Here is a 16030-nt window from a genome sequence, read left to right on the forward strand (position 1 = left end):
GAGAAAACCAGTGATTTTAGCTGCAGGGACACAGGAGCTGCTGGTCCTCTGCTGCCTCGTGTGGTCACTTTGTGTCACTGATGTAAATCGGAACAAACTATTTTGAAAGCCAAACTGAAAGTGGATCGACCTCTATGTGTGTGTGTGATGGTAAAACTGGTTTTCTCTATGGGCTTTGGTGTGGGAGAGTGAGTGGGTCACAAACTTCGACCTCTCACTCACTCACATCAAAGTTCATAATAATAATAATTATAAAAAAGGATTAAAATCATGCCTTGAAACAAACACAGGCCTGAGAATAGACACAGCATCTCTGGTCTGTTGGCTCCATCTAGTGGTGGTTTGATGTAACAGCAGAAGTTTGCAGCATCATATTCTGAGTGAATGAGGGCGAAAGAAAAAAATATGTTAAACAGTTAAACCAGTTTCTGTCATTTTTCAGCTTCTTAAATGTGAATATTTTCTAGTTTCTGTCATTTTTCAGCTTCTTAAATGTGAATATTTTCTAGTTTCTGTGTCTTCTTAAATGTGAATATTTTCTAGTTTCTGTCATTTTCAGCTTCTTAAATGTGAATATTTTCTAGTTTCTGTCATTTTTCAAAATGTGAATATTTTCTAGTTTCTGTCATTTTTCAGCTTCTTAAATGTGAATATTTTCTGTCATTTTCAGCTTCTTAAATGTGAATATTTTCTAGTTTCTGTCATTTTTCAGCTTCTTAAATGTGAATATTTTCTAGTTTCTGTCATTTTTCAGCTTCTTAAATGTGAATATTTTAGTTTCTGTCATTTTCAGCTTTTAAATGTGAATATTTTCTAGTTTCTCTCATTTTCGGCTTCTTAAATGTGAATATTTTCTAGTTTCTCTCATTTTCAGCTTCTTAAATGTAAATATGTTCTAGTTTCTGTCATTTTCAGCTTCTTAAAAGCCTTTAGTTTCTTGCGCCTCAGCTGTAATGACTGTGATGAACAGTAGGTGGCGGTCGAAGGGAACAAGAAGATCAAGAAGAAGAAGAAGAAGGAGGAGGAAGCGGAAGTGGTTAACACTGCTGTGGCTAACACGCTGAGCGGCTCGTGTCGTTGTTTTTAAAAAGTCAAACGTTTCAAATGGAGAAAGTGAATGAAAGTCCAGAGTTTGACTCGTACGAGATCGATGAGCCGAGCGACGAGGAGAGCGCCGCCAGTAGGTGAGTCGTGGAATGACAGCGATGTTAGCTTTTGCCGGGAGGCTAAATTTCAGGCTAGGTAGTGAGTTAGTCCTGATGCTAACGTAAACAAAGCGATGCAAAGGAGAACGTGACGTTTACTGTGGTTTCATGAAGAAGATGAAGACGTTAATAACGATTTGAATCACCTACGTTAGCTCTGTCTGCTAACACGAGGCTAATGCTTTCAGTGGTCACATTATTATTTACAGTATAGAGTGAATATGAGCGATTAAAATCAGGGGAAATCAGTTTTTCTGAGGTCGATCTGAGGAAATATGAACTCACGTAGATAAAAAAAACAAACAAACCCTGTTGTCATTGTAGTTCCATGTGAATCAGGGCTGAATAATCCGGGGTAAATGTCTCATTTGTGATCCGATTTCAATCTGAGTCGCTGTTGTCTTCCAGTCACGTGGTGCCATTGTAATCTGTGTTAATTCATGGATTGTTTATTATTTATTATTTTGTTATTTGTTTTTATAGTATGGCTGTGACTTTTAGCCATGATTCATGTCTTTTAATTCATTTTAATTGTTTTATTAGATGCAGTTTATTTAGAAATGTGAACTATGTCTTTTATTTATTGTTTGGTTCACTGTGGTCGCTTCACAAATAAAGTTGGATTGGATTTGATGGTAATCACTTCCGGCAGGCTGTAAACGAAGCGTTGTGATGTTGAAGTTATTGAACTGACGTCAAACTCTCTTGACCATTGTCACTTCGTCTTTGTTGCTCTGTGTTTCCGACCCTTTCCTTCTTTGTCACAGTTCAAAGTTCATCGCCCTGTCACTTTGAATAACATTGTGATGTTCTGGGCTTTTGTTGGAGGAAACATTCTCTGTGAACTCTGCTGAGTCAGTGGTGTGGAGAGAAGGTCAGGTAGGCTTAACCCTGTCTCTCTCTCTCATGCTGTGTCTCAGTTCAGAGGACGAGCTGGACATCCTGCTGAACGGGACTGCGGCGCAGAAGAAGAAGCTGATCAGAGAGTATCTGACGGGCGAGAGCGAGTCGTCCAGCGGCGATGAATTTGAGAAGGAGATGGAGGCGGAGCTCAGCTCCACCATAAGGAACATGGAGGGAACGTGGGGACCGTCCGTGGCAGCAGGTAATCTGGTGTGACTATGCTTTGTGTGCCCCCTGCTGTTGGGAAGCAGTCTTTTGTTAAGTGGTTTAATCTGTGTTTCCTGGTGGATTTATGTTTGTGTGTTTTTTCTCCAGCACACGTGGCAGCAGCAGGAGGAGGAGGAGGAGGAGGAGGTCCTGGCCTCTCAAATCCTCAGATGTACGACAATATCTACTTTGACTCTGATGAAGAGGACGAGGACACACCGGGTAAGAGTGAGAGTTTTATTATCAGGAGAAACTGTGTCGTTATGAATGAAGTGTGCTGGTTTTTAACATGCGTGTTTTGGTTGAATGTTGAAGGCAGCTCCACGGGCCAGAGGCAGAGACGACGCGTCGTACCGACCAACGACGAGCTGTTGTACGACCCCGACGAGGACGACAGAGACCAGGCCTGGGTGGACGCCAGGAGGAGACGGTGAGACAGTCTCTCCACTTCACACACACACACTAAACTGTGGCTGAAAAATCCTGAAATCCTCAAACTTCATGATTAAGTGTCTGTGATGACTTTTCCTGGTTTCATTGATTATCATTTGAATACACTTGTGAACTGCAGTAAATATTATATATATATATGGATTTATGTGTGTATACATATATATGTATATATATATCTATATGTATATAGATATATATATATTTATATACATATATATATACATATGATATATATGATATATATGTTGATTAAAAAGGTAATTTAATGGCCCTTTTTTAAAATTTTAAGCCTAAAAAGCAGAATTTGACCATATCTATTGTCATTGTTGTTGAAACACATGTGAATATCCTTCATGTAAAGAACTAAAGCAGATATTATCTAAAATGTAATCCAGATCATAAACAGTGGACACTTTTTTTAAAATCATTCAGATTCTGTTAAAATGGTTAGTGACACATTTTCCTGTCGCGATTATCCTAAATAATCAGTTTGATCAGTTAAATAAGATCATAATAAGTCATGAGGAAAGATGCACCAGCTCCCCCTTGTGGCACAATGAGAAATTAATGTTTTTCTACATTCACGATCAACACAATAACATTTCATGTCCGAACAGAGACTTTAACGTTTAAACCAGACAGAGATTGAGTTGTCTGGCTTTTTTGTCGTCTCTTTCAGATACATGAGCAGAAAACGACCGGCAGCAACAGGAGGAGGATCGCAGCCTCGCCGGCCTCGGGCTTTACCGAGCAGCGACGCTGTCCTCAACTGTCCCGCCTGCATGACCACACTGTGTCTGGACTGTCAGAGGTGAGAGACGTTTTCTGCTGTTGATCTGGACTGTCGACTTCATTCGTGTTCATTTTGAGTTCTTTTAGTTAAATGTTAAAAGTTAAATGTTAAAAGTCTTTTCTGACTCCTCCACTTTGAAACTGGATCCGTTTGATCACAGTGTTCTGGTGTGTTTCCACTGAGTGAAGCGGTTCAGTTTGGACTCACGGTCATGAAAGGGTCCCCGCCCCACGCAGCTCGTCATATCTGATGACCTGTGAGGAAAGCTTTCAAAAAGTGCAATTTCAAGTTCCTTCTCCTGACAATTTTAACGTCAAATTCTTGTCGGAGCACTGAGGCCACGCCTCTTGATGTAGAGAAAATACTTTGATGACTTTTAATCATTAACTCGCCTGGAACACGTGGACTGAGTTTGACGCTGCTAGCTCAAACATGCTACGACCAGTTTGTTCAAATGCGTAGACTGTTTTTCCAAAATGGATGACTTCTTGGTGGGTGGAGCTAATGGAAGTATATTAGAAATTTGAGAGCAAGAAGTGTACAAAGTTTGGTTAGAATCGCTAACTATGTGCGACTTACAATCCAAAATGTAGCCATTAACGTTATTTTGGCCACTTTCTCTCACGTTAAAAACACACTCACCAAATTTCATCCCGGTCTCACGACTTTTGTCTGACCAGGACCCGACCTCTCGGGGCGCTATATGTCCAGAGTTTTTTGCACGTTAGCATGGTAGCGCATATGCCGTCTACTGTTCTCAGTGGAACTGTGAGCCTGAACCAGGACTTTACCGTTTCCAAACCGCACCGCGACGGAAACGCGCCACGACCGTCGACCTGAACTCTAACTCCACCTCTCTGTCTCCCCCCCTCAGACACGAGAAGTATCGCACGCAGTATCGAGCCATGTTCGTCATGAACTGCGCGGTGAACAAAGAGGAGGTGCTGCGCTACAAAACCCAGGAGCAGGACAGGAAGCAGCGGAACAGGAAGAGGAGGCGGGGCCAGAAGACCGATACCACGGCAAACGAGCCGGCTCCCGACCCGACGCCGGCGGGGATGAACTCTGGCGAGGTTTACCACCCGGTGCAGTGCACCGAGTGCTCAACAGAGGTCGCCGTATACGACAAAGACGAGGTTTACCATTTCTTCAACATCCTGGCCAGTCACTGCTGACGCGCTCAGAGTGCGCCCCCTGCTGCTGAGAATCAGACATTTGCCTTCTGCATGCAACAAACACAAGACTCTTCTGCTTTTCCAGGAGCGTCGGTGAACTACGGTGGCCTTCACAGACCAGAAATGGTGTTTATTTATCAGGACGCTGTAGAAACATGACAATGCAAAATGGCGCCCCCAGAATAAACGGTGTAGAAGAGACTTTATGTTAAAGCCACAAAGACAAACAACTTTTTATTTAATGTGAGGGTACAAATGTTACATACTGGACCTTTAATTAAAGAATCCTACATTATTTAAGTCTACGATATTTGAAGAACACGTTCACGTCTTTTTCTTACTGCGACACACTCACTCACTCACTCTCTCACACCAAAGTCCATAGAGAAAATCAGTGATTTTAACGTCACACACACAGGAGGTGTTGATTCACTGCTTTAAATGTCATTTTGTTTTCACTGAGAGTGAGCCTCTGTGTCTCAGGCTGGTGCTCGGCAGCAGGGGGCGCTCATCACAGCTGACCGCTTCAGAACCCCAATTCGGCCACACTTCAAAAACCTCTGAATTATTATGAATTATGTACAAAGCTGCAGTCTTGACTGCAGAACATATGATCATGTACAGTCACATGATGACACAAACAAACCTTTTTTATTAAAAGTCTGCTAATGTCAGATTGTTTTGACCTCGTTCTTCTTCTCTTTGCCTGAGTAACTTTCACAAGACGTAAAGCTAAAATGTTTACAGGTGACGTCCCAAACCCTCACAGTAAAGATGCCTCTTTAACTATGCTTTATTTCTCCAAACACGTGTATTTTGTGTCATTATAATCAAACAAACGCAGTGTAAATGATGATGGGAATTGTTTTCAGGATGGAACTCACTGTTTTTATTATCATGTGGGCGACCGCGATGACAGACGGGCAGTATTTTTAACGTGTTAATGTTCGATCTGTTTATCTCTCACTGCTTCTTCTGCAGCACTGATTAGTGTTTATGAAAGACTGTCACAGGGACAAGGTGAGTCCATCGCTGTGGAGTGTGCTCTGGAGGTTTGATGTCAAATTAACACAAATGAATTCACTCATGTGTGAGAGAACTATATACAGTATTAAAAGGCCAAGCGTAGTTAAAGAGGTCTTATGAATTATGTTCACGTCTTTATCTCTCTGTTTTTCAGACGTTTCCAACAGGAAACTGAAGTTTGTAAACCTCTCACTCTCCCACACCAAAGCCCAGAGAGAAAATCAGTGATTTTAACATCACACACACAGGAGTTGTTGATCCACTGCTGCCTCCATCACGACAGTTCAAATGTCTTATTTATTTGGATTTACTTCAGTGACACAAAGTGACCACACGAGGCAGCTCCTGTGTCCCCGCAGCTAAAATCACTGATTTTCTCTGTGGGATTAGGTGTGGGAGGGTGAGTGGTTTATTTTGATTAAAATATTATGGTCATATGGAGAATCAATTTAAAGGATACTTTAGTGACCACAGTGATATGTCAGATTGGTTCAGGTTAAAATGTTAAATGTTAAAAGAACAACAACATCAAAGCACATGAAGGCTGTGATTAATCCATGCGTATTATGTGACTTTGTACAATATTATTACTTGAGAATTAAACCTATATTATTTGATTCAACAGGAAACGCGCACGGGTGTGCTTTTATTTTGAAGCCCGGATGTCGGAACTCCCTAGTCCGCCTCCTCTCGACACCAAGCCTTGTGATTGGCTGAGAGCGAGCGCCGTGCGATACCTCGTCACTGACGTTACGTAGGAAGAAGAAGCGAGCAGTCGTCGCTGAAGTTTGGACCGTCATGGCGCTGGGAGACTGTTGGAAGCAGCTGTCGTGGATTTACTACCAGTATCTGCTGGTGACGGCGCTCTACATGCTGGAGCCCTGGGAGCGGACGGTGTTCAGTATCCTTTTCCTGCTCCGCTCACTCACGAGCGAACACGCTAGCGTGCCGTTAGCCTGCTACCTGTAGCTTAGCTGGACTAACCAATCGCACAACAGCAAACTTTTTTGTGAACTTAACAGCGGACAAACGTATGAAACGTGTGGCGTCAGTCACTGGTTGTGGAATATAAAGTGCTTCTGAGTGTTGGTGGAATATTCGGCGTACATACTATGTACCAGTTAGCCGTTTAGACGCTCGCTCGAGTGTGTGTGCGTAGAGAAATCATGTTTTTCAGTCAAACTGGACAACATTTTCATTGTTATATTGATGCCGAACAGATCAGATACGTGTGAATGTTAAGATAAAGACTCGTTTTTTGTTGCATATTCTCCGTGTAGTTGTCTATGACGCGAGTGATATGGAGTCCCGTGTGATTAGCCGCTAACGCGTTTGCCGGAAGAGAAAAATAAGATGTATATATTCTGATTTAACAAATGTTTATGATTTTAATATATGCCGAATTAAGGGATTTTTGTTATCGCATTAGATGAATTGTTTAGTTTCGTCGAACAACTTACTATTCGATTGTTTGGCGATGAACGTACACGCAATATACCGGTTCGCCATTGTTGATGAGTTTGGTCGCTCGCTCAAGTCACCGAAGGCACATGACGTTTCTACCAAAGCTGCGAAAATGTTTTACTTAAAACTGAATACCGAATCGAAGTTACACGTATTACTGTTGTTCTATGTTGGACTTGTATTAGTGTTCTGATTGATTAGCCGCTAACTCGATCATAAAAACACACACTTATTTCATGAGTGCTTGAATGACTGTTCGCCGAGTAGAGGGCGTTTGAATACGTCACAGGAACACGCGTGTATTTTTCTCGTTAACACTATAGTCTCTTTGCATTAACAGCCGCAAACTTTTAAAACGTAAATGTGTCAATGGGATTCGTTTACGGTCGAGGGCGGAGTCGAGCCTAGGCTAGGCTAGGCTAGCTGCTCCCACAGTCAGGTGACCCACACACTCTTAAATCGTTGGTTTGAACTTTAACAAGTAGTTTTCTCCAAGTGTGCAGTGGTTCTTATTTTAATAATAGTGTTCTCTACAGTAAAGCACAATATTAATTAGATATTTTATATGAGAATAAACATTAAGGCAGCACAATGGAAGAGTGTTGAGGAATTTGTACACAATTCTTGGCTTTCATAACTGTGCAGTATCGTTGTGCATGTTCTGTGGCGCCTCCTGGAGGACGGAGGTGACAACAGGGAGGCGTCCGGGGTCGAGGTAACATGAGCTCACCAAGTCAAGTCTGGATTAGTTGAACTGCGGAGAGAGAGAGTGGGCTTAATCCTGAGGGAGAGGTTGTGAGTTGTGAGAAGTACGGACTTAAGTAAGCCAAACCATAAAGAGCTAGTTATAAGTGCGATGTACAAATAACTCTTTATTTTATTGTTGTCTTAGTTGAGGTAGAGTTGAAAGAGAGGTGTTTTTCGCAGGCGTTAATAACGCCTGCCGTGTCTGTGAGCCACAGACAGACAGACAGATAGACAGACAGCGTGCTGTTGTGTGAACACGGCGTATCGTCTTCCTACAGTTGGTGTCAGCTCCACCTGTGAGCTCTGTCTTCCCTCAGGCTCAGGTGTGTTTGTGTGGATTAGTCGGTTTGTTGTTGCTGCTGCAAACACCAGCAGGCTCCGCCCCCTCCTTGTGTTGGTGTTACTGCAGCTCTGGGATCACTGTGAGGATCGTTACAGAGCTGGATTTGTTGATTTCTCCTCTTGTCGCTCTCTGAAGGGAAGTCTGTGATGTTTCCCGGGTCGACAGTGACTGTATTTGATTGAAAGACGTTGGTTCCTTACATCTCCTCGTCCTCAGACTCTCTGCTGGTGTCTGTGGCGGCCATGGCCGTGTACACGGGTTACGTCTTCATGCCTCAGCACATCATGGCCATCCTGCACTACTTCGAGGTCGTCCAGTGACACCATGACTCCGCCCCCGTCCGCCCAGGGTCCATCGCTGTCTTCCTGTCTGTCTGTTCCTCCTCCTCTGTTCTAACGCTGATGTGACACCACGATGGACGGACGTTTGTCCTTTCAGGTTCGATGTCACTGGTCCGGTTTAGGTTTAAAGAGTTTTATTCAGACGCTGACGGAGGAAGTGTTTTTGTTGCCTTTTTTTGATTGTTTTCTTAAAGTGACAGTAAGCGGAACATTTCCACTCTTCATCACCACCCTCCGACCTTTCTGCAGCTCGTCTGTTAAACACACGGACGCAGAAGAATCCGTCCAACGTCCCAGGAGCTGAGACCTGCTGCAGCAACGTCACCACACAACAGAAGCAGCAGCTGCTTTAAAGGGACCGGTTTCTTTTCTGTAACGAGACTCAGTGTAAGTCTACCATGTCCACGTCTTTGTCTCGCTGTGAGACAGAATCTGAAGTTTGGAAACCACTCACTCACTCTCCCACACCAAAGTCCATAGAGAAAATCAGTGATTTTAACATCACAACAAACTTCAGTTTCCTGTTGGAAAAGTCTGTCTCACAGCGAGACAAGACGTGGACATGGTCTTAAGACGGCGTAGACTTTTATTAGCAGAGTCTGTTGTCCCTGGTTACAGCCATGTCTGTAACACACTGACTCTGTCCAAGAACCTCGTTCCCTTTAATATGAGGACTTGAGCTCCTGTTGTTTTGCATTCATTCATTCATAACATCATATTCATGTTAGCACCAGGCCTGCAATTTCCGATGACTTCCATCATTGATTGTTAATCAGTTATTTGTTGTTTTTGGAAATGTTGATCGTTGTTTTCAAACTCTGAAAATGATGTTTGTCAAAAAAGATTTCAAAGAATCTGTAAAATATTCACATTTAAGAAGCTGAAAGTGACAGAGAGTACATGTGATTATTGATGAGTGGGTTATCAGAATAATCCAGACACAAACAAGACCACTCTCACCTCTGGGTGCTGTGACCTTTGATGACCACAGGGGGCGCTCTCCTAACAGAACTGGAGGTGTTTACAGGTCTAAGCTGTAGAAAATGATAACATGAGATCATGAAGTGTCACAACAGCAGCAGCAGCAGCTTTCATCATCATTATTATTATTGTTATTATAATAAATATTAGAATTGTTGATTATTTTATTTTGGTAAGGTTGTTAGGAAGTGGTGAATGAGTGAAAAGTGCTGCGTGGATGATGACAGTGGAACTGAAAGAATGGTTCATTTAAAGCTGCAACAGGAATATTTTCATTGATGATGAGTTTTTCGGGATTATTTTTTGTGATTCAATCGATTTTACTTTATTCTGTAAAATGTTTGCTGCTTTTGCTTTATGACTAACCTTGTGTGTGTCATGACTCCACCCCCTGCAGGGTCAGAGTGTGTGGGGGCGTGGCCTGTGTATCTGTAGCTGCTCTAACGCCTCGTTTAAAAAAATCATTCTAATCATAATCCACTCAGTTTCCTCTTTGCACATAAATATAGAATAACTTAAAAAAACAACGTAATCTTTTACGATATTTTATGATTCCTGGGAGACGTTTTGTTTCGTGTACATAAGCTTGTAAAGACATTTGTAAAGTTTTTGTAGTCGGACATGTTTGTTTGTGGCGCTGAATGCTACTCCTATCACTCATTAAAGGGATATTTCACTCTGTTTTAAAGGTATTGAGACACTGCTGGTGTTTTTTGGTTGGTGTAGTTGCTCTGTTGAGACACCAGGTGGCAGTGTTTGCATGTGTTTTTCAGCTGCAGGGTCTGGAGCGTCCACTCAGGAGGAGACAGACAGACGTCCTGCGTGTCCGACCCACACAACTCACAGGTTTCTCTTCTTCTTACACTGAGAGGCTAAACACTGCCCCCTGCAGTTCAGTCCTGAATCTGCTATGTTTGCAAACACCTGACGTGAAGTAAATGCATTTGCTGGAGAAGAATTGAGTGATTTTTTTTGATGGATTCTCCAGTCAGTATTATTTTAACTTTATTATTAATGGTTTAACAACATGTAAATCCATTCTAAAATGGTTGGTTATTCACAGCAGATTATTTTGGACATGAAATCTTACAAGAAACACAGGTCAAAGGTCAAATAAACCCAGTTAATCTTGGATACAAAGCTCCCAAATGATGTTTAGATCTTTTTTCCTCATGTCATTATAGAGTTTATTTTATGTATTTATTCTCTGCTCTTCAGCATAGTCTCATGCCTCTAAATCATCCTTTGTTTCCCGCTTGCTCACAGGGAAAGCTCCACGTGTCCTAAACACACGTGTGATTTTTGAGGATTTAACGTCAGCCGAATGCACCGCGGCGCTGGTGTCAGTTTGACACGTCACGTGACTGCGTTTAAGTTGAGGTATTTTTGAAAAACGTTCCAGTTCCATTGCAGCGGGTGTGAGTTGTGAGGGTTTGACGTGAACGTTTGTTGCACATGTCGCACTTTTTATTTTATTTGACGTTCGCTGAGAAGCCAGAGGGACGTTAAACTGTCAGTTTTCTGGAGGAGGTTTGGTGTCAAGTCAGTTCTTTTGCATTTGTCTTTGGTTTACAATAATCCAGGCTCCGCCCAACCCCGTCCAGTGATGACATCATGGCGCCACCTACTGGTGTACGTGTGCTCCACTCTGACATTAGGTCTGAGTGGCCTCTCCCTTTCTAACATGACATCTGATTTATGACATAGAGAAGCTTTAATTAGTGCTTTGTCACTGTGTCTGATGAAGACGATGATGGAGAGGATGAAGATGATGTCAGCTGACACTGCAGCTCGCACTGTGTACGTGAGGAAAGCTTCATTGTCTGAGTTCATCTGTAACGAGAGTGCGAGAGGGAGGAGGGTGTACGTGTGTGTTGTAACGCGAGTGTGTGTTGTAGTGTGTACGTGTGTTGTAGTGTGTGTCTCTGTGTTCAGTGATAAAAATCTACACTGACTCACTTTTCTTTCTTGTTGTTTTGTTTACGTCTGCAGGAAAACAGCGACACACACACACCTTTTATGAGCCACAGCTGCAGAGGAAACAGGTCAGTGTTCAACGCGTGAAACTCAAAGGTCACATGTCAGCAATGTGGGCGTAGCACATTGTTTTCATTACACTTCATAAATACAGCTGTGTGAAGGCAGAAATGCCACTCACTCTCTCACACACACACACATTCACTCTCCCACACCAAAGTCTAGAGAGAAAATCAGTGATTTTAACATCACACACACACACAGGAGTTGTTGATCCACTGCTGCCTCCATCACTGAGTTTAAATGTCTGATTTTGTCACTTTGACTTTTGAAATCCTGTGTTCAGATTGACCTCACTGACTCAAAGTGACCACACGAGGCAGCAGAGGACCAGCAGCTCCTGTGGACTTTGGTGTGGGAGAGTGAGTTGTTTACAAACTTCAGTTTCCTGTTGGAAAAGTCTGAAAAAGAGTGAGATAAATACGTGAACATGTGACATAGATATTGTAGACATAAAGTGAGAATCTTCAAGATTTCAATTTGACACAATTCATCCTGAATTCTCTAATGTTTTCATCAAAAATACAAAAAGTAATTACAAAGTTTGCATTGTTTTTAACTTGCATAAAATCAATCAAATCAAGTTACAATACGTCTGTTTCTACAACAACATGCACATATAAGTGAGTAGGTTTTATAAAAAGCTGCTTCAACAACATTTACACTCATAAAACAGCTGAAATGACCCTTTATTATTGTTATTATCATGTGTGTGTGTGTGTGTGTGTGAGTGTGTGAGAGAGAGATAGAAATCGGGCTCTTCCTGGCGCGTGTTCAGGTTCACGTTCACTCTTTACTTCCGCGCGGATGCAACAGGGAGCGCGAGGACTACATGCGGCCAACGGAGCCGCCAATGGCGGCGGGCACGCCCAGCGCGCGGGTACGTAAGAGAGAGAGCTGTTGAACACCTGAAGCACCACACACACACAATCATTACAAAAAAATGTATAACGAACACACACACACACTGCAGTGTTTGTCCTTGTACTTTAAATTTTTTTTTATTCACATTTCATCTTTTTTCATTTGATATTTTTGTATTTTCCTCTATTTTATAGTCGTCGTGCTTGTGTTAATATAATGAAATAATAAATGCTGTGACGTCACAGTCCTCGGAGCTAAGCCTCCTTTTCTCTGAAAAGTGTGGACATTACATCGAGCACGTCTGCCACTTGCTCCGTTTCCGGAAAAGCCCTCGATTGTCCTTTCAAAATAAAAGCTGCACTGTTTTTTTCAATTGCGGACGTGCAGTTGAACACGGAGGTGATTAAAAAACAACAACCTTCAAAAGACCTTTCTCCCTTTAACTAAACAATTCAATACAAGTAGAAAAGGTTTAGTAAATGAAAAACTTAAAGTGAGGACATATTGACGTTTGCGTATAAAAGGTTTTATTCAAACTGAATTCCTCTCAAAAACAAGTAAAACTGAAAAGGACAACAATTAAATACATGAAAAATACGGACAGGAAAATAAAAAGTGAAGAAGAGAAGGAACGTGGAAAGTTTAAAAGAGGGGAATTCCATTTTAAAAGAGTGAAAATAAGGAAAAGTAAAAAGAAATTATGTGGGAAAAAAAACAAAGAAAGAACGTGGAAATTATACATAAAAAAAACAGTTTTCTGCTCTTATTTTGAAAATTCACACCGGAAGCCGTGTGTTCGTAAACGGGGTTTACTTTGACTGCGCTGTGATAAAAGCTCAGTGTCCGCGAGCGCTCACTCATAACATTGAGCGCAGAGAGTTGACTGAGTCACGTGACCGCCCCCTCTCTCCCTCTCTCTCTCTCCCTGTCTCTCGCGGACACCATGCCGGTCCTGGACCGCGTCTCGGACGTGCAGCTGGAGCGCTTGGTCGTGGACCGCATCGTCCCGGCTCTGCTCGCCGACGGCTTCTGCCACGTGGACGGTTTCCTCGGGGCGTCGCTCGGGGACGCGGTGCTCGGGCAGGTGAAGCAGATGCACCGCGGCGGCGCGCTGCAGGACGGCCGCCTGGCGGGCTCCGCCCCCGGCGTCCACCGGCGGACCATCCGCGGGGACAAGATCGCGTGGGTGAGCGGCAGCGAGCGCGGCTGCGAGGCGGTCAACGTCCTCCTGCACCGGCTGGACAAGCTGGTGTCCGCGTGCGCGCGCCGGATCGGCAACAAGGCGATCCGAGAGAGGTCAAAGGTAAAGTTCACGTCAATCATTTTAGCGTTTATTTTTAAAGTTTTCAATCGTTGTTGTTTTTACAATCTGACGATTGTTTTTCTCGATTAATCGAACCAAATTATGTTTTAATTTCTTGTTCAATCATCGATTAATAATTGGCTTTAAATCAACAATAACATGTGAATGTTCAAAGGAAAAACTTTTCAAAATAAAGGTCTTTAAAAACATCAACATAGTTAAACCAAGAAATGAATAAAATCCATAAATGTATTTCCATGCAGGACGTGAAGTTTCAAAATAAAGTCACAGGATAATCCGAGAATAAAAGCATGAAATAATCAATAATGGCTTTAACAAACACAGTTGAATAAAATAATACATGCAAATAAAAGACTTTTGTAAAACACTCACTCTCCCACACCAAAGTCCACAGAGAAAACCACTGACTTCAGCTGCGGGTCCTCTACTGCCTCGTGTGGTCACTTTGTGTCACTGATTTAAGTCGAAATGAAATATTTCAAATGCCGAACTCAGTGATGGAGGCAGCAGCAGGTGTGTGTGTGTGTGTGTCTGTGTCTGTGTCTGTGTCTGTGTCTCTGTGTGTGTGTGTGTGTGTGTGTGTGTGTGTGTGTGTCTGTGTGTTTCCTCGTGACCTTTTCTCTCCGCATCGGGTGCGGAAGCAGTGCTTGTGTTGTTGTTGTTGTTGTTGTGATTGTGGGTTCAGGTGCAGCAGCACGTAGCTCAGTCATTAAACAGTCAGCAGCTGGAAAACTGCCAGACGACATCCCATAATCTTCCCCCCCGCCCTCTTCTCTTCCTTGAGGAAAAAATTATTAGCAGGATGTTCCAACAAGTGTGTTAGAATCCTTCAGTTAATTCAAAATGCTGCAGCACGAGTTCTGACAGGAACTAGAAAGAGAGACCACATAACTCCAGTGTTAGCTTCTCTACACTGGCTCCCCATACAGTTTAGAATTCAATTTAAAATCCTCCTCCTCATGTACAAAGCACTTAATGGTCACGCCCCTTCATACCTGAAAGACCTGGTCTTACCCTATCACCCTAATAGACCACTTAGGTCACAAAATACAGGTTTACTTGTGGTTCCTAGAGTCTGTAAGAGTAGAAAGGGAGGCAGAGCCTTTAGTTAGCTGGCTCCTCCTCTCCTGTGGAACCAGCTTCCAATGACAGATAGGGAGGCGGAGCCTCTCTCTGTATTTAAAGTTAGACTTCAAACTTTCCTTTTTGATAAAGCTTATAGTTAGAGCTGGTTCAGGGAAACCTGGACCAGCTCTTAGTTATGCTGCTATAGACCTAGACTACACTCTGTCACATTCACTCTGTCACACTCAGGATATGATTATGACTTTTAATATGTCATTAACCTTGTCTATTTCTCTCCCTAGTTTGTGTCTTTCCTTTCTTCCCTCTCTCTCTCTCTCTCTCTCTCTGTATTCTCATCTTGCAGGTTGCAGGATCCAGATCCAGTTTTCGAGGTTATCCATATCATACATATCATCACCATTATTATTGTGCTATAATTAAAAGTCGATATCATTAACTGTATAAACTTGTAACCTGATACAGTTGTTGTGTATCTGCTCCTGGTCTCTCTCTCTCTTCTGTCTCTACTTCATCTCCCTCTTGTCCTTTCTCTCCCCCCTTTCTGTCCCCCACCTTTCCTTTCACCCCAGCCGGTGGAGGCTGATGACCTGGTTCTGTCAGAGATTTCTTCTTCTAGTGTTTGCTCATTGTGTGAACTGTTGTGTTTCTCTGCTCTCCTTCATGTCGTCTATGTACAGAGCCTTGAGATCATGTGTGTTGAATTAGAATACAACCAACTAACTAAATCTACAGATCACCTGTAACCAGAATACAACTAAACTAAAACTAACTAACTGGTTTATCTGGCAACATCTACTAGACACACTTACTGCCTGTCACCCACTCTCTGAGCCTCTGTGAGGGGGCAGAAGAAGTTAATGACTATCACTAACCATAATCGGTTAATAACAATCACTAACCATAACCAGTTAATAACTATCACTAACCCTGACCAGTTAATGACTATCACTAACCATGACAAGTTAATAACCATCACTAACCATAACCAGTTAATGACTATCACTAACCATAACAGTTAGTAAATATCACTAACCATAACCAGTTAATGACTATCACTAACCATAAGCGGTTAATAACAATC

At 42.5% G+C, this 16030-nt stretch overlaps 3 protein-coding genes across 3 annotated transcripts; all 3 read left to right on the forward strand.

Moving 5' to 3' along the window:
- Positions 1 to 889: 889 nt before the first annotated feature.
- Positions 890 to 5002, forward strand: LOC122783374 (e2f-associated phosphoprotein). Its single transcript, XM_044048141.1, has 6 exons — positions 890 to 1184; positions 2126 to 2310; positions 2424 to 2537; positions 2631 to 2745; positions 3448 to 3579; positions 4436 to 5002. Exons 1-6 carry the CDS (start codon positions 1105 to 1107, stop codon positions 4734 to 4736), a joined length of 927 nt encoding a protein of 308 aa, XP_043904076.1. The 5' UTR covers positions 890 to 1104; the 3' UTR covers positions 4737 to 5002.
- A 1496-nt stretch (positions 5003 to 6498) lies between these two features.
- sptssa (serine palmitoyltransferase, small subunit A) lies at positions 6499 to 10330 on the forward strand. Its single transcript, XM_044048143.1, has 2 exons — positions 6499 to 6663; positions 8533 to 10330. The coding sequence occupies exons 1-2, from the start codon at positions 6561 to 6563 to the stop codon at positions 8634 to 8636; spliced, it is 207 nt and encodes a 68-aa protein (XP_043904078.1). The 5' UTR covers positions 6499 to 6560; the 3' UTR covers positions 8637 to 10330.
- A 2940-nt stretch (positions 10331 to 13270) lies between these two features.
- Positions 13271 to 13932, forward strand: LOC122783094 (prolyl hydroxylase EGLN3-like). Its single transcript, XM_044047742.1, has one exon. The coding sequence runs from the start codon at positions 13483 to 13485 to the stop codon at positions 13930 to 13932; it is 450 nt and encodes a 149-aa protein (XP_043903677.1). The 5' UTR covers positions 13271 to 13482.
- Positions 13933 to 16030: the final 2098 nt, after the last annotated feature.

Source organism: Solea senegalensis, linkage group LG16, assembly GCF_019176455.1.
Source record: "Solea senegalensis isolate Sse05_10M linkage group LG16, IFAPA_SoseM_1, whole genome shotgun sequence".
NCBI classification, from domain to species: Eukaryota; Metazoa; Chordata; class Actinopteri; order Pleuronectiformes; family Soleidae; genus Solea; species Solea senegalensis.

Bases quoted from the DNA above. Each gene is read 5' to 3' on its own strand.
- LOC122783094 (XM_044047742.1), top strand. From the start codon at position 13,483: ATGCCGGTCCTGGACCGCGTCTCGGACGTGCAGCTGGAGCGCTTGGTC.
- sptssa (XM_044048143.1), top strand. From the start codon at position 6,561: ATGGCGCTGGGAGACTGTTGGAAGCAGCTGTCGTGGATTTACTACCAG. The intron at 6,664-8,532 runs GTATCCTTTTCC...CCTCGTCCTCAG, and splicing joins CTGGGAGCGGACGGTGTTCA to ACTCTCTGCTGGTGTCTGTG.
- LOC122783374 (XM_044048141.1), top strand. From the start codon at position 1,105: ATGGAGAAAGTGAATGAAAGTCCAGAGTTTGACTCGTACGAGATCGAT. The intron at 2,311-2,423 runs GTAATCTGGTGT...TTTTTTCTCCAG, and splicing joins GGGACCGTCCGTGGCAGCAG to CACACGTGGCAGCAGCAGGA. The intron at 2,538-2,630 runs GTAAGAGTGAGA...TGAATGTTGAAG, and splicing joins AGAGGACGAGGACACACCGG to GCAGCTCCACGGGCCAGAGG.